We start from the raw sequence: 27,626 nt of genomic DNA, 5'->3' as shown, positions 1-27,626 counted from the left end.
AGCTACGTGTCACAGCCTTGGAACTCACCTGTAATAAATGTAAGGATTTCCAGGCAGCTTTTTTAAAAACATATCTTACAGGCAACTTTGACTAAACAACTTTAATGTTTGCCTAGGTATTGATATATTAAGGTGTAATAGAGTATAAGAAAATAATTAACTTTTACAATTTTTTTAAATCTCTTACAAAAATATATGGCAATATCACTTATTGTCATAGCTTTTGGAGTTACACATCTGGAAGCTGAACATAATATTCTTGATGTGAGCTCAGACATCTCTTTGGATGCAGCCTATTTTATCAATAGGTGTGATTAAACTGATAGCAGAGCAGAGTGTGTCAGAGAAATATGTTTTCAATAAATAGGAGTATGATTCAGACCTGAGGTGAGAATGAGGCCACTTAACCAAAATGAAACAAATTATAATTGTTGACATTCTTGTGACCACTTCAAAAGGTAGTATGAGAATGAAGTTGTTCTAGAGTTGCCTAGAGATATTATAAGCAGGGTGAGTTTAGAATCTTCTTTCGAACTATTCTCTTGTTTAAATGTGACCTGGAGGAACTGTTTAGGGAAAAGGTTGAATTAGAGGAATGTCTCTCATATCTCCCTGCAACTGCATGAAAGCACTCTTAATTGATGTTTGCAGGCAGATAATCTTGTAGCACTTTATTCACCAGCTTTTCATTATAGCTTAACCTAATATTCAAAGGATTGTTTTGCATAAGAATTGAAGGCATGAAAAGCAAACTAGAGAAATGAAATAAGCCAGCTTATTTGAGAAGAGCCTAGTGTCAATCAGTAAAAAGTTACTGATGGGTTTGTAATTGTTGTCAAAAATCCAGAAGGCGCAGGGGCTTAGAGTGCTGAAGAATGTAGTTTAAGATTTGTTAACACCCACCATTTGGATTACTTCAGTGTAGTTAAAAGCTTTTAAAGGCAATCTGCAAAAAGTCTGCTGAAAGAGGGGGCTCAGAGCTTAATCTTAGAGTGCCTTATGGTCTCCATGGGCGGCCTGAAACTTAGCTAGTTCTCCTATCTGCTTGTTTGTTAAAAATATCAATAATTTTGTTTTCTGTGACTTCCTCGAAAAGCTAATGAACTGCCAGTAACTGAAGAGGAAAGAACAAACAAAACCATCTGACAAACTGACATCTTTCTGCCTGTTTGTGGATCAGGAGTTTGACTTTCATGGATGTTAACATAAGCAAAACATAGAGACTAACAAACCTTTTCTTGCTATATCTGCTGAGGCCTCACTTCTCTAGGATAAAACATCCTACTGATTGCTGTCCACAGGATTGCCCAAGAAAAAAGTTTAATAGATGAGAGGTGAAATTTCTGAAGGAAAAAAAGGTAGAAAAGCATTTTTAAATAGAAGATCAACTGTAGACTGAAGAATACAGCATCGTTCTTTCCTTTGTGTAGACTGCTGTTAAATTCAAAGGTTTTCTCTCTTCTTTGTTTTCCCAGGAATGCTAATTCAGTCACTCAAAGCTATGGCTTCTTGAAGTAGCCTTAAAGACTAATATTCTTGATCTTAGATAAATCATTCTCATAAAGATACATTTTCCTTAAGTTGCTTTTAATTGTGTTGATAGTTCTGATATTGTAATATTTTGACCTCAGGGATGCTTTGCTCTTTGTTAATTTTGATGGCCACCGTGCAGGTTTGACCCAAAATTTTGGGTTTGTGATAACTGATTAAACTTAACCCCCAAAACAGCATCCCTGAGACACTTTTACAGATTACACCCCCCCCCAGTGTGTACCTGCTACAGTATTTAGTTTTCAGTGTCATGTTACTGTATGAGAATCCCACACAAGTGGAGAGAAATGTGTAAGTTGGAAAGTAAGTGTTTAAAAAAAAAAAAGTCCAAGTCTGCAAAACAAGAAAAAAAACGCATGCGCACATACCCTCACACAAAATACCCTCTTCCCAAATAAACCCTTTCTTTAACACTGCTTGGATTTTTGATGAAATCTGAGAAACAAATGTGTCCTTTTCATACTGGATTTTTTTTTCACCAAATCCTTTGGATTGTAAAGTAAACTTTAATACTGATTATTTTTTTTCTCTCCTCTTTGCTTAGTAATTTACATTTTAGAAACAGGTCAAGGAACACGCATAGTTTGCATTCAGACTTTGTTTTTCTCTGGCATGTCTTCTGGCTTCTAGGAGAAATATTGTTACTGAACTGTACGATGTCAGTTGTGCCAATGCACACATACACTCCCTTTCCACATTGTTTCCCATGACTCTTAAAATAAAGTTCAAAAGCTCTCTAGCTGCTTAAAAAAATCCTACGTGATATAAAAGCAGTTGGTGCCTACCTTTTCTTTATTTCTTGCGTAAAGTGTTTGTTACACTAAGAAGGTTCCAAATATACTTTATGTGAAATTGAAATAAGCCAAGCATGATTTTATATATGAAAGCTTCTCACTCAGCAAACTTAATGTGACAAACCAACAGACACTCTCCTGTGCTTTCAAGTATGTTTTGATGTATACATCCTACAGTTTTTTAAACATGAAAAATTGCTATATATGAAGTTCTACTGACTTGGAAAATTAAAATCAAGGTCTATCCTTTAAGATAACTGACGTATTTCCTAAAGAAGGAAGTTTTAGGCATAAAACTTGCCTCAAAACCTAGCATTCCTGTGCATGAGCAGCAGAGCTCCGAGACTATATTCACCCAGAGAAATATCCGATTCTTTGCAGGGTAGACATCCATTATTTGTATGTCTTGACACTTAGGCACATTTCCATTCTAAACCACACTACACAGCCTTTTTCTGGTATTTGCAACTTTATAAACATTAAGTAAAAGAAAAGTCTTTACCTTTTAATCTTGTGCTGGTGGCTTTCTGTTTTAGCCTTTACAGAGGAACTCCTGAGGGTCAGCTTCAGTATAATCTGAAAAACATCGTTTTGAATATTTGCCTAAGTGATGTGTCTTGAGTGGCATTCCATTAAGTATTTTCTGCATGCCTTCTGCTTCTAGTTCTTAAATAATTGTCCAAGGGTTCATCTTCAGGAACGGTGGTGTGAGAGAGAAGCTGACTTCTGCAACTACAGTAGACAGGCAAATTGATTACTTTCTACTTGGGGAATCTGGTTCTGCCTGTTTGAAACCCAGCCTTGCTGAGAGGCGGATCGCTGCTGGAGCTGCCCGGTAGCAGGAAGTGTCTAGGAGCAGCTCCCTAGTAGATGGAGGCCTTGTAAGCTGGAAGTGGAGCACTGCCTACCTATGAAGCAAGTGTAAGTGCAGGGATTGCTTTCTTCTACACTGAAGCACAAAGGAAAAAGGAAGCAAGGCTAGGTCATTCATGCATTTATGTGAAAGGGGGAAAAAAAATCCGGCATAATAATACCCTATATCACAGTCAGTACCTTAATAATATTTTGACTCCGTTTATAAGTTTGACCTAAAGGCTGAAGCGGGCAGGGGTGTACAGCAGGAAATGTAAGACCTGTGCAAAACCACTTCAGTTCTTCAGGAGCATAAGGTGGAGACAGCGATTTGGATATGCTACTTTTCCAGATACAGCACCTCAGCTGTATTTTTTTAATACAGTCAGTATTGCAACAGGCGTGCTGTGGAGAAAATGGAAGCTAATTGACCAAAAAGACAAATCTTACACCTTTCAAGGTATTAGAGGTTAAAAATCAGCAGCTACTGCAAGTTATAGGACGTTAGTGTCACACTCTCGCTGAGCTATGCAGCTTACCAACATTTCATTCTGCTTCAGATGTGCTTTGTAGAATGTGCAGTCCAATAACATAGTAAATAGTGCAGCTATTTAATCTTCAGGTGAGAAAGGAATAGGCTGTGGCAACAAACTCCGTGTTCAGAAATATTTTCATCAATTAGATCTAGATGAATTGACAGCACTGCTGAGGAATGCTTTTTGAGACTAAGGGGCAGTGCAGTAGGATTTTCAGACTGTAACAAAGATAGGTTATGTGAACCAAAAAAAAAAAAAAAAAAAAAAGAAGTGGAGGTAATTGTTTCCAGTCTTTTCATTACTTGCCATAGCTTTCTTGAATTTTGTCTCAGTTTTCCCCTGGTTTAGCTTTGGCCCTATTTCATAGCTAAATACTGAGAGGACATTACTTGTTCTAGCTGTTTGGTGAGAAGTAATAGTGCCAGAGTATCATAAGCATATTGAAAATGTCATAGGTTCTGTATATGCATTGAACAACAGGGAATCGCTGCACTAAATCATAGAAAGTACCGTAGAAGTACTCTTTTTGTTGAGAAGTGGGAATGGATTATCGAAGGAGGGGCGGAGAGGAGAGCCTTATGCTCTTTCTAGCTCTGCAGGCAAGTCAGCAAAATTTTGATTATCAATAGGATGTAGGGGGTTTTATGCCCACGATGATGATAAATAAGTGAACCTTTTGGACCACAAACAAACAGTTGAAACTGATGAAGATTGAGAGGGAATGGACATTTGAGACGCTGTCTTTCTATAGTCTCCTTCATAAACTCTTCTTGAAAAGAAAGGTTAGATAATGAATCTTAGTGCATGAGGTTAATGGTGACAAGGAATGTTTTTTTGAGTTGTAGATGCAATACAACTTTTTTTAATGTCTCTTTGAAGCTGAAAACTCTCTTGGGAGTAAATGATGAAGATTGAGAGGGAATGGACATTTGAGACGCTGTCTTTCTATAGTCTCCTTCATAAACTCTTCTTGAAAAGAAAGGTTAGATAATGAATCTTAGTGCATGAGGTTAATGGTGACAAGGAATGTTTTTTTGAGTTGTAGATGCAATACAACTTTTTTTAATGTCTCTTTGAAGCTGAAAACTCTCTTGGGAGTAAAAATTAAGAATTGAGACGGTCATACTGGAATTCTGGAAAATAGGAAGGAATAAGGTCTTAGATCAAACTGAAGCGCTGACAAGTTCTGCTAACTATGGAGTGAATTCTTACCATTGTTCCTTCCCAGCAAGGAGTATGATAAATCCAAAGTACAAGCTTTGGCCTAACATTCCCTAAAAGCCATTTGAGTTAATGATGATGATTTGAGATTTCAGAAGAAAGGCTATGATGTCTGATTCCAAAACCATCTGCAGTTGCGTTCATTGAAGCCAAATATTTGTGATTTTATCCAGAAAGTTGAATTGGAGTTCTCATATAATGGAAGGGTTGCTAAATTTCAGAACAACATTATTTTAGTGGAATTCCTTTATTAGAGAGAGGCAAGTGCAATTTGCAGATGCCCTAATGCTATGCAATACTCCTCTTTGCAGCTTTTGCACTTAGCTTGGATTATTACTGTTGCAGAAAGTGCAAAATAGGATTGCATTGTATACTTATATTCCAAAATAGTCTACACTGGTTTAAAGCAAACAGTACCAGTTTTCATGCTGAAAAATAGTAATTTTGAACAGGAGTAGTCTATTGCTCATAAAATATTATTTAACATCTTTTCATAGTCCTTAGAGTTTTACCATACTAGCTTTTAATTAAAAGCAGGTAATGGGAGAGGAAAGACTATATATCCTATTGTCATGACAAGTTTTTATGGAAGATGGGAACAACTCTTTTTTGACTTGACCTCTTCTGTGAAGTTTTGTTTATTCCTTATAAAAATCTCAGACCTTCAAGAAACATGAATGATTTCCTATGTGTTTCTTTTTGTCATTTTTGTCTGTCTGTTTAAAATATGTATCTTGGATTTCTGTATAAATTTCTCCATTTGTTATTAAAATTTGCTTGTAAGTGAACTCAGAAAATCATTGACCAACATGACTGCAAGTTTACTTTTTTAAGTTTCTTCTTAGGGAATACATCTGCTTGGCTAACACATTCTAAATAGTTAAGTAAACTTACCATGTTAATCCATCCTACTTTCTTGGATGTTGACCAATTTAAATCCACTTTAATCAAGAAATTGAGGTCTCGAGAATAGCCAGGTCCTGTGAGTTTCATGAAAATTATTACTTGGATAGCTGAGAGAAATCCCCATAAGGGAAAAGGTTTTTGCCTTTCTGTGTTCCGTACAGGTTTTGGCAGTTACCCTTGCTTTTTCTTACATGTAGTTTGTGACGTACCTTTTAGGGCTTTAGATCGGAAGCTTTTCCGGTTTCATTTCGTATATAGAGGAGTTTTTAGTGAAACATTAAAAAATTAGTCCTGATAAAAGGAAGTAACTTTCATTTCCGTGGTTAGAACGTGGTATCACCAGGAGTTTGCTGAGGTGAAGAACTTAAGCGTTTAGGATGTTTATAATTCTGGACAGCCCTCTTATCTCTGTAGTAGTTATTGGTAACAGTGTTGAAAGGAACATAACAGCTTCTGCTTCAGGGTGTACATCCATATTAAAGTGTGAAATAATGAATAATGTTCTTTGGGTGGTAAATCAGATGTGTTTTGTGCCTTTTAAAAAACACACGTTATTGGATGCAGTGTTGGATGCAGTTACAGAGTATATGGAAGACAAATCTAATCAAGAACAACACTCCCCCAAAAACTTAAGATGTTTATCTTCTGCAGTTCTCTTTGCTACCATATCTTTAAGAAATAAGACAATGATGGCACTTCATCTTACAGAATACTTATTTTGTAAACTATGTGTTTCATACACCTTTTTTTTTTTTTGCTTCCCTGTAATAATAAAGTGTGTTTTTTAGAGCTATTCATGCAAGTTCCTCCCTCCGAGCTTTAAGTTTTACTTACGAAGACCAGGTTCAAAACATTACATATCAAATTGTTTGGCATCAAGAGAGAAATTCTGGATAGTAGGCAGACCTGAGATGATCATGAAGCAGTATTGTGTGGAGAAATGCACATGGTTTGAGAAGTTGCAAAGTTCTGAACTTTGATCCATAGGCTCCAACAGATTATAGTGCATAGCTTTAGATGTAGAATTGTACGGTCTTTTACAGCTAAGAAGATGGATGTAAAATATAATTGCTTTGTCTATTAATAATTATTAAATAATTACTAAGCACCTTAGTAATTATTTAATGTTAGTATCTGCTGAAAATAGTGCATGGACTAACATGTTTATTAAGTAGAAAGAACAATTAAGAATTAAAGCTGAAACAAGGCATTTTCTCTTCACTTTCTCCTTCTTCCCCTTCTTCTTCCTACTTTTGTCAAAAACTTAGCTTTTGGAGATCTGAGAATCTCTCTTGCGTCAGGGTGCTAAGTGTTTCTTTTGATCTTTTCTTTAGGCTGGCAAATAAGCAGGACAGAGAAGGAGCTCTGTCAGAAGCAGATGTAATCGAGTCCTTATCTCTGGAAAAGCTTGTCAATGAACACAAATGTCTATGTCAGATTGTAAGTATATTTTAAGATGCTTCATTTTCCAATATATACGTAAAGCTTGCAATAAGGTAGGAGATTGTGCCACATAGCATAAAACTGAAACTAAATCCCTGCAATCCCGGCAAAGATACAGTACACATATCTGTTCTGCAAGCAATTCTACTGTTCACCTTGACGTTCTGCTTCTGGATCTGTTGAAGAAATCTTTGTAACAAGGATCCTCAAAGCGTACCTGCTGCTCCATTCTGAAATCATGTAAGAATAATTAGTTACTGACGTGGTTTAAAACTTGTTTAATTGGATAGCAAGTTTAGCATTCCACCTTTTTAAAAAGAAGCAGGAAATAGAATTTACCTACGTTGATGTTCAGGAAGGATCACTGTTCAGATACGATGTTTTTCTCATTTCTGTTGTAGCTAAAACCATCATTTAGTCTGAGTCACTATCTGGCAAACAGTAAGAACTTTAATCTAATTTTAGGGCATCTAATTCCCAGCACAGTAGTCATCAAAGAACACTGTTAAAGCTAGTTGCTAGTTAATATTTGTCCAGATAATTTATCCAAATCAGTAGTCCCTCAAGTTTTCTACACGCCTTTGTTTTAATCAACCAGTTTGTTAGTTAACTATTTGTGGGATTTACTTTTATAATTTTTCTAATTTGTTTTAATCAACCAGTTTGTTAGTTAACTATTTGTGGGATTTACTTTTATAATCTTTTTCTAATTGCAATAAGAAACATTTTAAAAGATAGAGTTTTGCTGTTAGTGACCAACATTAGAAGGCAGTTTTACAAAACCATTCCAGCTGATATTTGGGTTTTAAAATTTAAAAAAAACTTTTAATTCCCTCCGGAGAGGTGCAAAATTCATAGGGTAATACATATTGCTATTATTTTCTCTAGAAAGTTGAGTTATAGCAGGGCATAGCTATGTTCATTACATCATGAGTCTTTGAGTGCTTTTCTTCAGTCAGTGGACTTTGCACTGTGCATATGTAGCAATCATAAAAATAAAACTTGCGAGTTCGCCCTTTTTTTCCCAAGGGATGTCTGTGACAAAAATATTTTCTTGCAAAGCATTATCAATATAAAAGACCTGAAAGATTCTAGTGTATTTTTCCTATAGTTTAGAATTACTCAATTTATGACATATTCCAGTAAAATGCTGTTCTTGTTCTCCATTTATATCTTGGGTGTAATCAACAAAGAAACTAGATCACATACTCTTAAGTCATTTTAGCTGAAAGCAGCTGAGAGTCTTACATACTCAAATGGGCAGCTTCTTTCCTAGGCTCATTAAAGGTAAACATGGTCCCAAGTTATTTCAATGTGATGACTCATGGGGTGAATTTAAACTGGGGCGTTGTGAAACAAGATTTAAATAAAATTAGGCAAGGACCAAAAAAACACTTGTTTCTTCTTATTCTTTTAATTAGTTTTCTCCTGGATCTTTAAATTTCCCCACAAAATATTAAAGCAAATGGAAGGAGTCATTCGTCTCACTGTCACACAGTGTCAGTGAGAATGACCTTCCTCTTTTTCTAATATGTCTGTATATTCTATATTTCTAAATTTCTATATTTTGTAACTGAACTACAGCAAGAATAATCTTGGTGCAAACCGAGAAGAAAATTGCCCCAGTGCTGTCTATTGTTTTATTTTAGTTTTCTCAGAGAGACAAGGTGTTATTGCCTATACATCTTCTCCCTGATTAGGTTCTGCTAGAGAGTATTGTAGTGTTCCATAGTGACCAACACTCAGATTTGAACCTTAATTTAGACAAAGTAGGAATGTATTAAAACGCAAAGTGGGTTTGGCACTCTGGGGGCACATAACAGGTCAGAATTATTTTTTTCTGTTGTAAGTCGTACATACCGTATCTGACTCTGGTGCCATTTAAATGCTTCTCAAATGAAGAGGTTACACAGAGAATTTTTTAGGTGTTGACATTGGAGAGTTAGTCTTTTTTAATCTTCCTTCATTCATGAACACAAATCCTGAACACAATCAGTGTGAAATATCATTTCTTCATGTCAAATACATAGCTGGATCTATTCAATTATTATTCAGAGAACAGTTTTAAAGACCAATACAGTGCTCCAAAATATTCTGGAAAATAGTTCTGAAGAGATCTTGAGAGGTCATCTAGTCCTTTTCCATGTTCTAAACTAGAATCAAGCCATATCTCTTTTGTTCCAATTAAAGCCCATTATGCTTGTCCTCTTGACAATGAACGTGAAGAGCAAATTATTCTTTTCCTATTTGCAGAGTTATGCCTTATGTTTTTGAAGGCTATTATCATATCTCCTTGAAGCTTTTTCATCTCAAGAGAACCACTCCTGTTCCTTCAATGTTTTCTTACCAGATGTGTTCTCATAACCAATTTTGCCTTTTCTCAATTTGCTCCCCTTGATTCCTTCCAGTCAATCCACTTCCTTGAATTGTTGCATCCAAGCTAGATAGTGTTCCAAACTAATTTAGCAACAGGGTTTGCACCCATCTTCCAATAGATTTGCCTAGATCATGTTTCTCTTGCTTGCTGGTGAGAATATCATTACAAAAGTTTTACTCCAATCAAGATGCGTAATATTTTGCTTCACCCCTATCCACAATACCTGTTCTGATCTAAAAAATTGAATTGGCTTGACAGTTTTTCTGACAAATTCACACTGGATTTTATTTATCCCCTAGGTGCTTATGAACAAGTCGAACATTTCTTTCATGAACTGAAGCTAAGTTGATTCTCTTGCATCTCATTTTTTCCACTTTACTAGATAAATATAACATGGACTGTTTATAAACGAGCAGCAAAACACAACATACGTATTTGGGGTTGATAAATTATATTCCTATATAGATGCATAGATATGGATGTGTATAGAAACAGATGTGTAAATATACATATATACATATAGCAGGTGTATATGTAACAGCTGTGTCTATACCTAACAGGTGTATATAGACGCCTAGAAATAGACATGCAAACACGTTTTTCTGTGCAGTATTCTAGTATTTTTGAAATGGGACTGGAAATAATGGAATTTGGTAGTACTAATGTGACTTGTAACTCGGCAAAAAAAGCACCTAAATTTATAGAATACCTAAATGCAAATTTATTTCCCATACTTCTCAGTGTTTTGCAGGCTTCACAGTAAACAGTAATTGTTTGCCTGATTGCTTGTTTTCAGTCAAGGAATGTGATCTGAACTGCAAGTAATTTTCCCCTCCTTCTTATATTTACAGGAACCTTGCTCAGCTATCATGGGCTGTGGGAAAAAAATTGATAAATCAATAAAAAAGGGTTTATATTGGCTTCTACATATCATAGCAAAAGATTTTGATGCCTTAAATGAGCGCATCCAAAGAGACACTACAGAACAAAAAGCATATGAAGAACAAAAGAAACTAGAACGAGCTGAGCGAGTGAGAAGGATACGAGAAGAAAGGTATTCTCTCTGTAGTTTCTCCTACCTCCCCTTCCGCTCTTTCTCTAAGATACTTGATTCATTCCTGCACATAGACCTTATGGGAACCAAGCTATCAAGGATTTAAAGCTTACAAGCCAAGAGTCTTCGTATGAGAAGTACGGACCTGAATACTAGAGCCTTTCTTTAAGACCTACAAGTTTTTGCCCGGTTCATCCCCTTTATTTTATTTGCTCTATGCTGGATATGTACCGTGAATGGGAATTGCAGGGTAGTTGTGGAATAAATTTGGCCTTGCTAATGTAACTTCACAGGAGGCTAACCTAAAAAATAAATCCTTTAATTTAATCTTGTTACCTTCAAGTGTGTTCTAAAATAAACTTTTATTAATTTAAGTTAGGCTTTGTAACCCATATGTGAATATCAAAGACTAGATGTGAAACTTTATTCAACACTATGCTTAATAAACTTCAGGATATCCAGCAGGTGAGGCATGGAGAGACTTAAGATGATGCAGAGAGGGGAAGCAGGACAAGTGATTTATTATTTCCCTTCAAAGCCCTTTGTAGTCATCAGCAGCCCACCATGGTTCCTATTAGAGACTGATGTGAATCATTTTACTGGGGCATTCTTAAAAAATTCGCTGAGCAGCCCTGTCCCCCCGTCTGCCCTATATATGCAGAGATTTGCAAGTCTCAGTTACTGTGAGAAGTAACTGTGAAGCTACTGTGAAGTGTCTTGGCTTGTACTCTTGCTGATTTGGTTTACTTCAGCAAGTAAATTACTTAAGCACATTTTAAACACCTGGAATTTGACACAATCTTCATACATACTTCACAAACCTATAAAAAAATTCATATGCTGTTAGTCTGCCAGATGTATCTGCATAGACAAAACCCTCTGACCATGTTGGATTGTGTTGGGTTTATGCCACGTTGGGAGGTGTAGCGGGGAGGACTGACTTTGAAACACGTCTCAAAGAGATTGTCTGATGGTATGGGCATTTTCCATATATTCTGTTCCCACTCAGTGATCTTGATTGTATTTGTTCACTGGAAGAATTGTTTGGGTTTGAATTGGATTAAAGGCTTAAAAGTTTTCCTAAACTTCTTGTGTCTTAGAGGAAAGCTAACTAGTAACTTCTGCTGGTTTTACCTGTAGCTGAGGGCTTGTCTCAGATATAAGAGATGGCATTAACTCTCATTTTGCTGGTTTGCATCAAATCAATTTCTTACTGTAAGAAACAGGTTAATCCTGATTCAAGTGTAATTCTGTTTCATTCTGTGTTTTAATAATTCCCCAGACTGCTTTTTGTTTAGACTTGCTTCCCTGCATGTTTTCTCAAAGTGCGTTTCCTCCACAATATGTTAGTAGCACTCGTCTTGTTCCAAATGGAAAACCAGAGAGAGAGGTAGTGCCGATAAGTTTTAACATAGCACTGGCCGTTCCTTCCAAGTAGTATGGCTTCATAGGTAGATCGGTACCTCCTTGTCATTCCCATCTGTGCCTCTGAACAAAGGGGTTACTTCCTCTCTCAGTACTGGCAGCTGTAAAGTAGGTGTAACAGAGACTTCCTATGCGCAAATACCATCAGATCGATTGATGAAAAGTATTTGATGAGCATATACTTTATTAATGATGTATTATTTAATACATAGTAATTTAATATTTCTTACATAGAGATCTGGTACGTAAAAAAATAACTAGGGCTGGTGCAGCAACAGTACACTGAGCATTATGTGTCTTTCTGAACTTTTCTGAGTCTAGTTGAAGCAAATATGATTCCCTGTTACTACATAAACTGAACAGTGTGGCACCAGTTCTCCCTTAAGTATATTAAGAAGAATCTAGAATTATGAGAAATGGAGGTATATTAAAAATAGAATAGGTTTTAGATAGTCTGGTTTCCCACCACATAGTTTTTTTTTTTTTAGACAATTGAATGCCTTGAAACAATCGTTATAAAAGATGACCAGTGTGAAAATTTCAGCATACTGTTGAACAATCAAAACCTTCCAGTTACAGATGTATTCTGTTACATATCCTGTCCTCAGAAACTGCTTCTACTTCCTGAAGTGCTGATTGAACATTCAGGCACATAGCAGCATGTGTTGCTACCTCTGCCATAACATATACTTGTGCTTTATTGATGTTAGCCTGTCATTGTGATTTCTGTAGAATGTTTTTCAAAATACAGAAGCATGTTGTAAAAATCAGCTGGCGTAAATTGGAGGATGGGTTAGATGACCTATTTAAGTGTTCTCTATTATGTAAAATTTATGGCTTGGCTTCTTCATAATTCTTTTTTTCCTCCCCCCCTCTTTCCCCTCCCCCCCGCCCAAAAAAAACCCCACCCAAACCCCAAAACACTAAAACAACAACATAAACCAAACAACAACAATGAAGGGAAAGAGAAGAAGGAAGAAGTGTACCTGATGAGGAAGACCCTGAGCCTGGGAACTCTGAAAACCCCTTCCAGCCTATATCTGCTGTAATCTCTGAGGTATGAGAATATGTGGAAATCTGGATCGTTTTAGACCTACTACTAACAAATGTCTGAGAGGTAATGAGAAAAATAGTTCATTTAAAAGAATTGTTCTAAGTCTGTATGCACCGCATTATTTTATTTTATTTATTTTAATCTTGGCAGTCTTGTTTTGTGTGCATTGAAGCAATGCTTTCATGTTAAGAAAATCCCCTATTATTGATTGGGGGACAAAAAGTTTTGTAGACACAGTAAAATAAAGGTGTTGTAAACAGATGACTGAACACATTTCCTAATTAAACTATTGAATGCTCAGGAGTGGAAAATATTCAAGGTCTATTAGTTTCTTGTAAAGTGTTTTAGTGATGTAGTGAGTCATAGAAAATCTCCCTGACTGCTTCAACTATTTAGATTTCTGAGCATAACCTGTTTTCTGTTGAAAACTGAGACAATTGAGAAGTTTTCTTAGCTTTGAAATACGAAAAGCATATTAATATATTAAGTTTCCTTAACCTGTCTTTCTGAGTTCAGGTAGTTCTTATTTATTGTACCATATTTTTTAATTCCGTTAACTTGAGATAACATAATCTCAAGAAACACATAAACTCTCAGAGACTTTTCTAGTAAGTAATTCAAACATGTGCTTCTCTCCAGGACAAAAGCGCCCTTATCCATATATCTTGTAAAGTCAGCTACATGCGCAATAATATGCTTTGTAATAACATACAGAGTAAGAAGAGAAGGGTATATTTGTGAGTATTGCAGAGACAGAGATTTAGTGATAGGGAACCTGTGAAACAGCCTATCGTTGAGTCTGTATGACACAATTGGTATTTGACCAAATCATTCTAGCACTTTCTGGATACTTAAACTCTGTGCATGTGTATTTTGTTTTAACTAAAACATTAAAAAAAGAAGAGGAAGAAATGAGGAGTTTTCTAACCTTTTGCTCAGGACTGTTGATGTTGTTTATATAGCTAGCATTTTTTTTGTCATATGACCAAAAAGAAAGCAAGAAAACAGGCTATATACCTAAAGATCATTTCTTTCACTGTTAATCCCTTTTTCCCTGCCCCCCCCCTTTCCTTTAGACAGGATATTGGAAATTTAATTTCTTCACCTATTTGAAAATATTTTCTATGCTAGATGTGGGACAGAAAAATATTTTAGGAATATTTTGATTTTTAAAATAACCTTCCTGTCTTATTAGTCAGTGTACAGCATTAGAAGTTGTTAAAAAAAGTTCTTACACTTTTTGTTAGAATGAAAAACAAATTGAAAAGGAAAAGAAGCGTCAAAGGTTGGATACTGAAAAGGCTACGATCGTCTTGAAATCGCAAACAGAGCAGGAACAAATGGATGCCCAGCACTTATCAAGTAGCAGTAGCCAAAATACAAATGATAGTAGACTAGAAACATGCAATTCTACAACTACACAGCTTTTACAGCATGAAGAAGAGAATGAGCAGCAAGCCTCAGAATGCCTTGATTCAGGTAAAACTGCTTCCTTTTGATGTGTCATTTAATGTTATTTTTCACATAGTTCTTCCTCTGTCTGTATTATTTTTCATGATACCACGCGTCAATTTAATCTATTGAAAACATAAAAATGGACCATTAGATTATCGTATTGGAAAATCTGCTTCGAAAAAGTGCGTGTTTGTTGGTGTGACTGATACTGTAGCTGAAACTAGGTTCATTTTTATCATAATCATAATTATTAATTATGATTAATAATAATAATTATTATTAATATCATAATCATAATTATAGAGTTTGCATATATTTTATGCTTACAGTTTATTTTCTACAGCAAAATGTTGTGTAAGTTTTACATTTCACATAATTTTGTGTTTAAGTTTTCAGTTAAGGACTGAAAACGAGAATGTATCTCACCCCAACAACTGTATTAAAAGATGATCTAAGAGATTCTCTGAATATAACTGTATGATATGTAATGCTTTATTTCTGTTTGGTATAGATAACAGTAAGAAAAAAAATAAAAAACCAAAATTAAAAAGGGGCCATAGAGTAGAACCTATTAATGCAGAGGACAGTGTTCCCAAAAATCCTACACCACCACCAGCTCTTCCACCAGGTAAGTGTACTAACAAACAATAATTGATGTCTCAATTTGTGGTTATTAATCCTTTAAAATACTCATTTGTGAATGATGAAACTGGAATGGTGTCCATACAGAGATATGCTACTAAACCTTACTCTCTAGGAAATCTTTGATGCAGTTTCCCACTTCATGGTATGAACTTTCAGCAGTATTGATTTGATCTATTCCATGGGGGAAGATACTATTTTCACAAAAAAGAGTCAGAAACTTGACTACTCACCGATGAAAAAGTGATTAAAAATGTCAATATTTCTAAGGGTAAATCAGTTTATTTTCAAAGTATTTCACCATTATTCACCATATATACAATATAATACATACTTTTGGCATTTCTAAATGCTTTGATTTCTCCCAAAGAGAACTGTCTTCAGTACATTTCATCAGAATCAAGTGCAGTGGTGGCATGTTTTGACTGTGTCTGTTTTCCTTTAGTTGGCTGGGGAACTCCCAAACTTAATAGACTTCGAAAACTTGAGCCTCTTGGTGAAACACATCATGCTGGTAATTGAAAATATTTTGGGTTTTGTACTGTTTTAAAGCATTGTCCATTGTTCATTCACTTCTACATTCATTTCATTCTTCATTTTTTTTTAATTTCTTAATGCCGATGTTTGTTGATGGAAAGCTAACCCTTTTGCTTAGTAGAAAGCATCTTTTTGATTTTTCAAGTCTTATTTCTTTTTTTACCAAAAAGAATAAGTTCTCATAGATTCCCTTATGAAGTTTAAAGTGGCACGGGATATCAGAAGCTATTAATGATCTGAAGTTATTTGCACAGCAGCATGCACCTAGATATTATAATATGCCATATAACAAAGGGTAACAGGAGCAGTTACTTTGAGTTCAAACACATACTGCGTTCAAAATAAAAGTTTCAGAGTTTATTTCTATTGTCCATATGTAGACAGTTCATCACTATCTGATACAATGGGGACAGGAGTTGGGTTACCTGGATACTGGAAGAAGTCTGAGGTACTCAGCAGAGAGGATACTTCGGAAACACCTAAGCAGGACTGCAGAGATCCAGCAGGGCTTATTAATTTGGGATCCATAGCGGCTCTTCCACATCCAGGCTGGTTCTGCACTAAGCTGCCTGTTTGTTTCCGCACTGATCTTATGATCTGATCTGGAAGTGCTAATCGCTTCACAATACTGAACCCAAGTGGGCCCCATGCATTTCTGTAGTTCTGTGAACTGTGAACTACAGCTCACCTCCAGATTAATTTGCTGCGTGCAAGCTGACTCCTTGTGTTGCCTCTTGAGATAGTCTAAAATTTCTTCTATCCGCTGCTACTGTTTCCATATGGTTTTAAAAGCATAGTCTGTAAGATTTTTGTCATTGGTTTGGGGGTGTTTTCTTGTGAGAAGGAAAGCTAAAGACATGTGGGCACCTCTGAATTAAGTGCATTATGTTAGCAACTCCAAATAAGGGACTGCAATCCCAGCCATGATGAAAAGCCCAACATAAATTTGATTGCAGAAGTAGTGAGACTTCCAACTGAAAACTAGGTTGTTGGTCTGCAAGGAGAGGTGTCAGTAATAAAGCTTGGGATCTGCTGCTTTGCCTGAAGAGCCGGTGTCCCTGAAAGCTCACAAACTGATAGGAGAAATAAGTTTAATAACTGGAAATGTCAAGGTGTAGTAGGCAGATTCTTGACTTCTTTTTTCAATAATGACTATTTTCTATTTTTGGAAGACCATGGAAGATTGTTTTTCATACGCTCATATTGCCTCTTTTTCTCAGTTTTAGATGATAATTTCTTCATTTTTCTTACATTTTTGTTTTTCAAATTTTGAAAAGCCAAGTGGAGACACCTGGAGTAATATGAGAGGGGGACAATCAAACTAAAGCAATGGGAACACTTATACAAATTGAACAAAGAAAACATGAATTGAGGAACTTGCAGAGAAAGGAGCTCAGTGTTGCTGTAGAGATCCTTGAGCCATAACTCTGACTTGAACTGATTGTACTACTATCATGTAGTACAGCACCATGTGGACATACCTGCTGAAGTTCTGAAGCAACAGAACATGGAGCTTCTCTGCCAAAGAATCAAAAGATGCCTAAAGGGGAATTAAGATCTCTAAAAACTAGATATTTATTTTCACAGGAGCATAATTCATGTGCATAAAATGTAATTTGTGGTCTTAATCATAAAACCATCTTGCTCTCTTTTTTTAAAGGCATAGAGAGAGAAGGCGGAAAGAAAAGCCAGATGAAGAGGTAGGGAGGGGAAGAAAGGGAAGGAGTGATACTCAATTTTTGTCTGTGCTGAAGGGAGGTGTTGCATTTTGTAGCAAGAGCATGGGTAGGGCAAAGAGGAAAAAAACTGCTTCAGCTAAGTTCCCTACTCACAGGTGTGTAAGTTAGTAACCTGAGATCTGTGTTAATTTAGTCCATTTGTAAAATAAGGATAATAATTAAAGTGTTTTGGAATCTAACAGTGGAAAAGATGTTGGTAGGGTAACGATCTCTTGACTGGAGGTGTAACCATTGAGATCAGAGGAAACTTGGAGTGCTCAGAACTTTGCAGCTGAATTCAAGACATTGCGTGCTCTTCACTGAGATTTGGGTTTTTTTAGGAATTTTGAGACACTCGCAAGATTCACACAGACACAGAAAATCCTGAGAAAGCAAGAAAACATCTATTAGGAAAGCACTATTTATAAATGAAAAAAAGCTCTTCAAACACATGGTCCAGCATTGTCAAAACTTTAGGTCCTGATATCGAAGACCATCAATTACTTATTTTGGTTAAAGCAGTTGTTTTTTACTCAGACCATTTGAGAGCCATAGAATCATTTAAGGTTGGAAAGGACCCTTAAGATCATTGAGTTCAACCATTAACCTAACACTACCAAGTCCATCTTGCACTGATTTTAGCTTGCCCTCTGTCCTTGCCCGTTTTCTGTCACGCAACAGTGTTTTTCAATGAGTTTTTACATATTTTGCAGACGGACAACCTGCTCCTGCTTGGAAACTCATTCGAGTTTTCCAAAGAGCAGTGGAGCCTACCTTTGATCCATTTTTTAGAATATTCCCTGAATTGCATCTTTCTGAAAACCAACTTCTTTTTGGCTGTCCCTTCAGCAGAGAAATAAATCAATTTTGATTTTTTTTCCCCCCCCCCCCCCAGCTTTGCCCAAAATTCACTGTAAAGGTGGTTTTAAAAGTTTTTTAGCCATTCAACCTTTGTGAAATAAAAAGGCCTGGTTTCCTTATTGTTTTCATGATTAATTGATATAAATGTCTTGAAGACGCTATTTGCAGTGCAAGTGTAAAGTTTTTTGTTTTGGTTTGGGTTTTTATTTCCTTTAGCTGGGACTTTCGTAAGACTTTCTTTTCTGTGGGTTTTTTGGATTCTCTGAAGTGCACTGTTTTTTATAGCAATACTGCATTCTGTTGAACAATTTGCTTTGACAAACTGTTATTGGCCAAGTGGCTGAAAAGTCTTTGTATACGGGGCAAATGAGCACCTACCTTCATGTAGACCAGGCTGTAAAACCTCAATTCCAGTAGGATGCCCAGCAGATGCTTTTGTCAGGACTCCAGGTAAAATTTAGAGCATAATTTGCTCTCCATAAGAGCAAGGAAATAAAAAAGTGTTTAACAGTCTGCTTTTAAAAGTTTAAGGAGCCTTGGTTATGCATAGAGGTTATTTTCAGGAGCACTCGCAAAATCCACGTCCAAGGGTATATCAATGAAACGTGATAGCTCCTCAACGTAAGTCAAGAAACCCCCTTAAGCTTCAAAACAGACAGGACTTTTTGTAGTGTTGATTTTTGCTAGTCCGTGGAAAAACACAGGAACAGGTGTTTCTCATGCATTCTAGTACAGGCCTTTGTCAGTTAGGGTAGCAGTTATTCCTTTGTTTTTGTCTTAAAAATTATTTTTTTGAAAGTGTCACAGATATGTGGTAGACCTTGCTGCTGAAATATATAAAATTAGTGCAGTGTGAGGTTGAAACAACCTCCAAAAGTCTGAGAACACCTAGCATTAAAAACCAGAGACATAAATCTGTCTTAATGATTTAATGTGCAAACTGAGAAATTTAAGTGCTAGTGAGCAGGCTATTTAGTATATATATTGAGTCATTTTTGTGTCATTTTTAGAAGAGAACATTATGTCGGATGTTTAGGCAGAGTTAACAGGCAGTAGAGTCAATTATATAAATCTTTAATTATACAGTTATTTTCACTAAAGACTGCAATTTTTCCAGTCTTGCTAATGATTCTAGCACAACACTAGGTAATGAGTGTCTATTTATTGCCACTGGAGGATACATTTGCAAGAGTGATAAAACCTCTCTCATTATAGGAGGTAAAATTGCCTGCCAGTCCTAAAGTTGTTTGCCAGACCTCAAGAAACTGACTAATAAAAACATCCGTTGTACAGGTTTTCATTTACCCTATAATCATTTGTTGCAGTTTTGTTGCTTTTCACGTGCTGCTGTAACACTGAATTAGCTCTATTAAAATCAAAGAATTTACAACAATAATATAAAAGTGTTATTATTTTACTGATTAAATGTAAGGATAACTAAAACCTTGATCCTACAGACATGTACACATATTCTTAGAGTAACGTAAACCAACTTTCTTGCTTTTGTTAATTTTAGCTCAGGAATGCAATTTTAACGCAAGTTATTGCGTATGTAGAACAAGTGGAATATATTTTTCTTGGAAAATTATGATTTATTAAAGCTGAATTTTCTGTTGACAGGCCATCAAGGCTTTGTTGGGGAGGAGGTTGTCTGTGTAAATGAAATTGAGATTTGAATGCTTCAAAAAGCTGCTTTTATTTTTTTCTTGATTTCTACCTGTTTCCTCTTACCGTCTTTCACGGTACTATTTCGCTTGTGAAATGCTTTGCATGTACCAGTCGGCATGTTTTTTTTTTCTTTTATATCAACTACAAATGTTTGAGAAAACTTGTTTTTCTCTTCTGGTGTACTTAATAACTTTGTCTTGAACAATTGTACTACTTTAAACTCCTTTATTGACAAAAGGAAATGTTGCATTTTTACCTAAAAATTCTTAATATAGTTCTTTTAGAAAGTTAGTATGGCTTTCAAGATAGATGCCATGGGTAAATGGTCCCAAAATTTTGAAGCTGCATAGCATTGCTGTCACTTAAAACTTATTGCAGTGCAGACGTGACTACAGCAACACTCAAATTTTGATACTTCATTTTTTCAATTGTTATTTGTACACTTTTGATGTCTCATTTCCTATTTTTAGGGATGTTTACAGATTACCTTTGGGCTTGATCCTGCAAATGCTGATGCATGTATAACAAAATGTAATTAAACCCTGTTTTGGCCAATACACCTCCAGACATTAATTAGCACTATGCCTGAAAGTTGCTTGTAGGAATTGGCTCTGAAGTTGTAGGCTACCTAGCTTTCATTAAGGAAGCAAGAATTTACCTTATTTAAACAGCCTTTAAGCAAGGAAGATGGTAAATAACAGATTAATGTGTTTTTCTTCTCTGGCATTTCTTACACAGATTTCTATGGAAAGCCTCTGCCCCCGCTGACTATACGCCAAAGACCCAACAGTGATACCCATGATGTCATTGCTTAACTGGATCACAAATGGCATTTTAAAAACATTATAAAAAAATTATATCAGAAACGTTTTTTGCCCTTGAAGGAAAATTTTTAAAATGACAGTCTTTCAGCTTGTTGCAAAATGACTTGGTGACAATTAAACATGGAGTTCATTCTGTCGTACTTAGTTGATCAGACTTTGTCATTTACTTTTCACGTCACCAGCTCTTCTTCAGGATTTAGCATGAGATCAAGAAAGGTCTGTGTGTCCATGGATGCTCTCATGAACATGGTATTGAATATTTATTGGGTTTACTTGTGAAAATACATAGCTGTAAACCTGAAGAAAAATACCTTCAAGATCACGTAATACTGGATTGTATGTTCTCACCAAGACCTTTCTCCAGGTGCTGCGCAGTGCTTGGTATTTTTGCAGCTAATAAATGGTTCTAAAGCATTTTGTAACATTCATGTATGATAGAGTGAATATAGGAAGGTTATGCAACAAATATTGAGTATATTTTTCTAACTTTTTATAAAATTATTTGAAAGTTTGAGTGGACACGCATACCTACTACCAAAAAATTGGACACGCATACATACTACAAAAAAATGAAACCTAGAAAGCATTAGAAAGCTGATAGTCAAATGCATACAAGTAGAGTATGTTTGACTCTTAAGTTTCTCTTACAGTAGCAATACCTCTTATTAGAGATTACATTACCAGATGCTTATTTCATATTTCTGGCAATCTGAAGGGGGAGGAGCTAGAAAGGGAAGTTTAAGATAAATACATTTTATACAAAATTTTGCTATTTGAATTGTCTGAAAGTTTTTTTTATGTGTTGTTTTCTTTGTTTTGTTAACTGAGTTTGGCATAGGTAAAAAATGCTGTTGGAAAAATAGAGCTGAACATTATATTGTCTAATACGTCATACAAGAAAATTGCACATAGTGAAAGTTTTGCACTAATTCAGTCACCAATTCTGATGGAAAACTGAACCAACCAGTATGCATATAAGCTCCAGCACTTTTTAATCTCGATAATACTAAAATACCATCTTGAAAACAAGAGAAACTCCAGATTTTTAAGGACTTGTATAGTATTTCCATGTAATGTGTTAATTTTTACATTAAAAAAAAATCACAAGTGATACATAAGCAACAAGGGTTACAATTGGATATATTTCTTTTTAAATGTTCTGTATATGCTGTTCTTCTTACGTTGGAGACAACCATTGGTATATTGTGTAAAGGTATATCGTTATGCCACTTAATTACAGCAAGGATGAAACCCCCATTCAGAGTTTTTTTGAAGCAGCATTACTTGATGATTTTCTATTACACTCTCAGTCTTCCATAACGTGTTATTACCAAAAGATTTTAGATGTTAAAACAATGCAATGTGTATATTCAGCATTTTGACATTAGAAATCTTTCCCACATACCCCTTACAGCAATGAGTTACACGAATAAATATCTACCATATTAATCAAAATGAAATTATTCACTAAGATTTTTAAAGGGTATGTTTGAGTGTGTGTGTGGGGGGATCAGTCTTAAGAGTATTAACTTTGGAATGGGTGGAGAGGAATATTCCAAGTTTGTTAGTTTAGTGTAAGGAAGAAACAATTTGTATGTGACTCTCAGCATGAGAATGCTTTTGTTGTATTCTGATAGTGCAACATGGTTTAGTTTGATTATTCTCAGGATTTAGTCATTTTCACTTCAAACAAACACAATATTAAGGGGGGGGGGGTGTTGCATAAATGTTTACTTGTGCAATCTCAATCTTACTATCTTTAGCTATGTTACCACTTAAATTTTTTGGCTTAAAGGCTCTAAATTTGCAGGCTTATTTTTTTACAGCTTCAGTTTCTAGAAACATATAACCCTTTTATTTTGACGCTAATCTAAAATAAATCAAAGGAAGTCTTTATTAAAAAGAAAGCTAAATAGTGCTGTGGAAACAAAATTTGAGAAACTGAAATGGAAGATGTTGATACTTACATGTGAAATGTGTGTTATGCGTGTTGTGTGTGTGGACACATGTATCAGTCTTGTTTCTGCATTTAAAATAAATTTTACCGATATGTGACCAAAGTACTAAAAAATGTTTCTTACAGTTTTGTTTATTAATATGCTCTGTAATTATTTACTACAGTAGTTTTTTTCAGTAATTTATACTACCTTGACTTCTTATTTGCTCAAGATGACATTTATGTATACAATAAAACTAATGCGCAGCATCAACATGTTTCCCATATTATCATAAATGTACAATTTTTTGGAAGCAAGTATAGTCATAGATGTTTAATGGCTGCAATCTCATTTACATTGCTAAAATGTACAAAATAGAGACCTTACAGACAGAATCTTTGCATATTTTTACAAATGCAATGTGATCAAATTTAGAATATATTGATAGATTGTCACTAAGTTATGTATATATGTATACTTATAAAGTGCTTTGGTAGTGCCCTTAATATTTGAGAGGCAATAAGTTGCACAGTTGTAAGTTGAGAGGTAATAATTATTGCACAAATTAGAAGATTTCGCCAGGTTCTGATGCTTTGCGTTGTCAATAACATCTCTTTCAAAATGTATCAGTGCATTCAGCTAAGAGTATTTGTACTTAAATACGTGAGTGGTAAGTACACAGAAATATGCTACATAAGGAGAACGTTTTGCATTATCTAGGTGCAACATTTTAAATACATTTTAGACAAAATATTTTAAAGGTAAGTTAAATGTATCTTCTAAGATAAGGAAGAACAATTTTCATGAGCCGATTAATGTAAAAGGTGATCAGTGCTTCAAAATAAGTAATTCTCATTGTTGTCTTCCTTTGTAGCCAAAACCTAGAATCCACAGAAGGACCTTACTCAAGAGATTAAAAGGTTTTAAATAGAAAATAATAACTATAATTGTATTATTAAAGGTAGGTATACTTGATATCCATTAGGTTTAGTTTCACGTCTGTGAAGTGGTGTCTCCATGTAAATAATGCACAGTAAGCGAGGGACACTCACATTGAGGTGAGACAAAAGCACTGCAATTTTAGAGGAAGCTATTTGATAACTTGTGAGATTTCTATTTCGATGCCACAGTCCTGATGGAGAATTAGAAAGCTTTAAAAGAATTACCTGCAAAAGACAGCTGATGCCCGCTTTCTAATGGCCCTCTTGTGAGCCCTGGTTACGAGGGTGAAGATGGAAGCAGCAAGGCACCCGCAGAGAGGGCCGCGAGGCGAGTGTAACTGGCAATCCTCGAGCACATCAATCACCCCACTGGCTGGCAGGGGGGCCGCGGAAGCCCCTGTGCAACAGACTTTAAGCCCATGTTATCTCTCGCTTTCCGGGCTGTGAATTCTGTATGAGCTTTATAAAGGCTGTGCTGATTATCCTTTCCTTGAAACCCAAAGAACCGTAACTCTATCCTCTGGAGGCCTATCTGTCACTTAAAAATGGATTTCTCAGTTTTGCTATTTTAGATGACTTTTAAAATAAGGTTGCCAGGAGTGGTCTCATGACAATTTTCTTCTCCAGTAGAAACCAGTGTATTTCCTGAGAACAGTTGTTTTTGCATATAATGATGTCACATTAGAAAAGACTGATAGACAGTAACAAAGCAAGCAGCATAGGCTTTTTCTTTTTCTTTAAATAATGTTCAAACAGTATTTTTTCCACTAAGATACTCTAGTATTTTAGTTGAAAGCTTAGTACTGTAACTTCAGGATGCTACCCACTAACTTTGCCATGCTGTCTCTTAGCTTCCTAGCTTCTGGAATTCATTGAACTTGAAGTACTTTACTATTTTGAGCAGAACATACCCCACAGTATTTCAACAGATGCATCTGTAAATGGAGTGAGGAACTACATTTTAAAAGTAAGTGTAATTTGAGACAAGTTTATCTTAGGACAGAAGAATCTTTTTCTTGTTTGGTTGGTTTCGTGAGAGTTTTTGGGGGTGGTTTGTTTTTTTTTTTTCTCTATTTTCTCCCCCTACTGTTCACATAAGCTGTATTTTCTTACTTAGGATTGCTCTGGCAAGTGCTCTATGGTAACAAAACCTGTGCTTTCCAGAAGATTTTAGGAAAGTGGACCATGGAATGGTTAGCAATCTATGTATGCTCCCCAGTGAATATGAATTTAAGATCACTTCAAATTCTTTTCCTGCTGGGCTAGTAGAAAGATTGAGAGAGGGAAAAGTTGAGTGAGGATGAGGAACATGAAGTCCTTGCATCGAGCCAAGTATTTGTGAAGACTAACAAAGCCAGGTGAGCCTGAATAAGCTAGCTGTGCTACTGCAGTAATGATAAGCAGCTAGATAATAGTCTGAAGGACTGAGGATGAATAGGAGACTCAGGATTGTGACGTGCGTACATACATTTAACAATTTTCTTCAGAAGGTAGTAGATTTTGCGGACCTCAAACTGGTGCTTGGTCAGTCTTCCCATCGTGTTTGCATTTGCTACTGCAAAAAGCAGTGTCCTAAAATTTATCATGCAGAAAAATACAGTCTTAAAAAAGTTTCCCAAAGAGTACTACATCCCAATAGCATTAATTTACATGACCTTCTAATCTACATATTGTCGTAAAAGTCATGCCGTCCATGACTTTGATCTCCATAAAACCTAGCAAGCTTTTGCTAAGTCTGTCCTAATATGACAAACAAGGAGAATATTGTTTGCTTGTGTATTTCTAAATTACTATATAATAATGGTGAAGACTCAATTTGTGCTTGCTCCAGGAAGCTGTGGACACCTGAAACTGAACAGTGAAAGTCACAGTAATGGCCTGTCTTTTCTGTTCGCTGGGCTTGGAGGACGTTGAAAGTCACAGTAATGGCCTGTCTTTTCTGTTTGCTGGGCTTGGAGGACGTTGAAGGGTGCTGGTGGTGGTATTTCTGAATATTGACTCGCTAATTTTAAGACATTTCATCCATCCTCCGCTCTCTGAAAGTATCAGGGGACAGTAGGGCATACACCGTGTCCTCCTCCTTTGCTTTCCTGAACGCAAGGACATGTTTAGAAAACACAGGTCTGAAATAAGGTAACTTCCGTTTAAAGGAAATGTGTTAGCTTAAGAGAATTGTGGACCGAGGTTATGGAGATGCAATGGATTTTGCAGAAATGAGATGCAGCTTGTGGTTTGTGGTTTAACAGGGCATCCAGGCATGCACGTGGTCACTTAGCGTGGAAAGCGTAGTTGCTTAGGTGACAGAAATCGCCTAGTTTTGGGTTGCTTTTTATTAAGAGGAACAGTAGCTTGCCTTTCAAAATGTACTAAAGTTAATTCCCCCAGAGTCAATCCATCTCTTCAGTAGCACACAAGAGAGATACAGGTTGCAGTAGCATTTTTACTGTTTTGTTGCAGTTCGACTGTTTGTAATGGTAGTGTTGCTAGCCGAACAAACTGTTTAATTGAAGTCCTTTCTTTGCTTCTGATGGGTTGCAAATCCTACTGGTTTCAGACACATTAAGGAACGCTTGACTGCACCATCTACAAGTGGAATATAGCCCTAGATTTAGGGGAAGGTGACTCATTGAGCGTACTTTTTTGTTTTAGTGGTACAGTAAAATTCAATTATTGTATGTATTTTCTTGTATGTTACTGGTCTTGGCAGAATTATAACCACAGAGGACTGTACTTTTTTCACCAGCTGTGTTCTGTATCTGCTGGTACAACTCATTTATCAAAAAGCCTTTCTGGTTTCCTTTCACATTTGATACGTAGGAGGTCTCCACTTTGTCTGCTGGCTCTTTGTCAGGATCCTAACTGAAACATTTTAAATAAGCTTTCAAGTTTGATGGTAATTTGCACGAGGTTTGCATAAGTGTTCTTAGTCTTCATTAGTCAGTGCCTGAAACTCAAATATTTGTCTCTCTGATAGTACTCCTGCCTTTACCTTTGCACCCCTTTCCAGCCTGGATTTCAGAGGCCGGTTTCGGCGCGCAGAAGCTGCCTAGGCTTAGTTAATCGAAACTACCGTTAAACAAACTCGCTGTTTCCACAGGGGTTGCTCTCACTGAAGGAGTCGGCAAATGCTGATGGACAAGCAAGCTTTTGAGAGAGAGAGGGTATGTGGTCACTTTGTTTTGCTAGGCCACGTCAACCGCAGCAAGAGATGGCTGACGAAGCAAGACACCCTTTCTCATAGGAGGAATTTGCAGGTCTCCGTGGCTCTGGTCAGATGAAGCGGTCAGAAGAGGAACTGCCCGAGTGTTTCGGCAGCCTCAGATTTTAGTGCTGCAAAACCGGTTACAGTCGGCAGACTGGGGTCTGGTGGTTCTCCTGGTTACCATTCCCAGAGAATGGGTTATCTGAAAATGCGCTAAGACATTTGTGTGAGTAATTCCCAAGTTTCTATTGATATTTCTTTGCAGTAGCGGCAGGGGGAGGCTAGAGCCGCTCTCTGGTCTGGTTTAGAGGAGGCTGTTGAGCAGCTGAATAGCAGTTGCAAAGTCTGCATAAGCCTGGACCAGCCAGGAGTTAAGGACTGGTGAAAAGCCATTAGCAGAGGTCTGATGGTGGTGGCATGGATGGCAGCAGCAGCAGCTTCAGCAGGCTCTGGGCTGAGGACCAGTTTTGTAAGTTGATTAATCGAGGGTCCAGTCGCTGCCTGTCTCCCCTGGGGAGGCAGAGGGGACTGGAGGACAGCACCGCCTCCCGCGGTAAAACAAAAACAAGCAAGAAAACCCCAGCAAAACAAACCAACCAACCAACCCCCGCACCTCCCGGCAGCGACG

The 27,626-nt window shown here is 36.4% G+C and overlaps 1 protein-coding gene across 1 annotated transcript in view; it reads left to right on the top strand.

Moving 5' to 3' along the window:
• ARL13B (ADP ribosylation factor like GTPase 13B) overlaps positions 1-21,059 on the top strand; it is a 45,176-nt gene extending 24,117 nt beyond the window's left edge. Inside the window, exons 4-10 of the mRNA XM_009274574.2 lie at positions 7,195-7,300; positions 10,532-10,734; positions 13,120-13,216; positions 14,461-14,692; positions 15,180-15,296; positions 15,756-15,824; positions 20,833-21,059. Coding sequence (XP_009272849.1) covers positions 7,195-7,300; positions 10,532-10,734; positions 13,120-13,216; positions 14,461-14,692; positions 15,180-15,296; positions 15,756-15,824; positions 20,833-20,909 — 901 coding nt within the window. The 3' untranslated portion in view covers positions 20,910-21,059. The remainder of the gene's footprint in view (positions 1-7,194; positions 7,301-10,531; positions 10,735-13,119; positions 13,217-14,460; positions 14,693-15,179; positions 15,297-15,755; positions 15,825-20,832) is intronic.
• Positions 21,060-27,626: the final 6,567 nt, after the last annotated feature.

This window comes from Aptenodytes forsteri, unplaced genomic scaffold (assembly GCF_000699145.1).
Source record: "Aptenodytes forsteri isolate BGI_AS27 unplaced genomic scaffold, ASM69914v1 Scaffold287, whole genome shotgun sequence".
NCBI classification, from domain to species: Eukaryota; Metazoa; Chordata; class Aves; order Sphenisciformes; family Spheniscidae; genus Aptenodytes; species Aptenodytes forsteri.
This window is presented reverse-complemented; position numbering and strand designations above follow the sequence as displayed.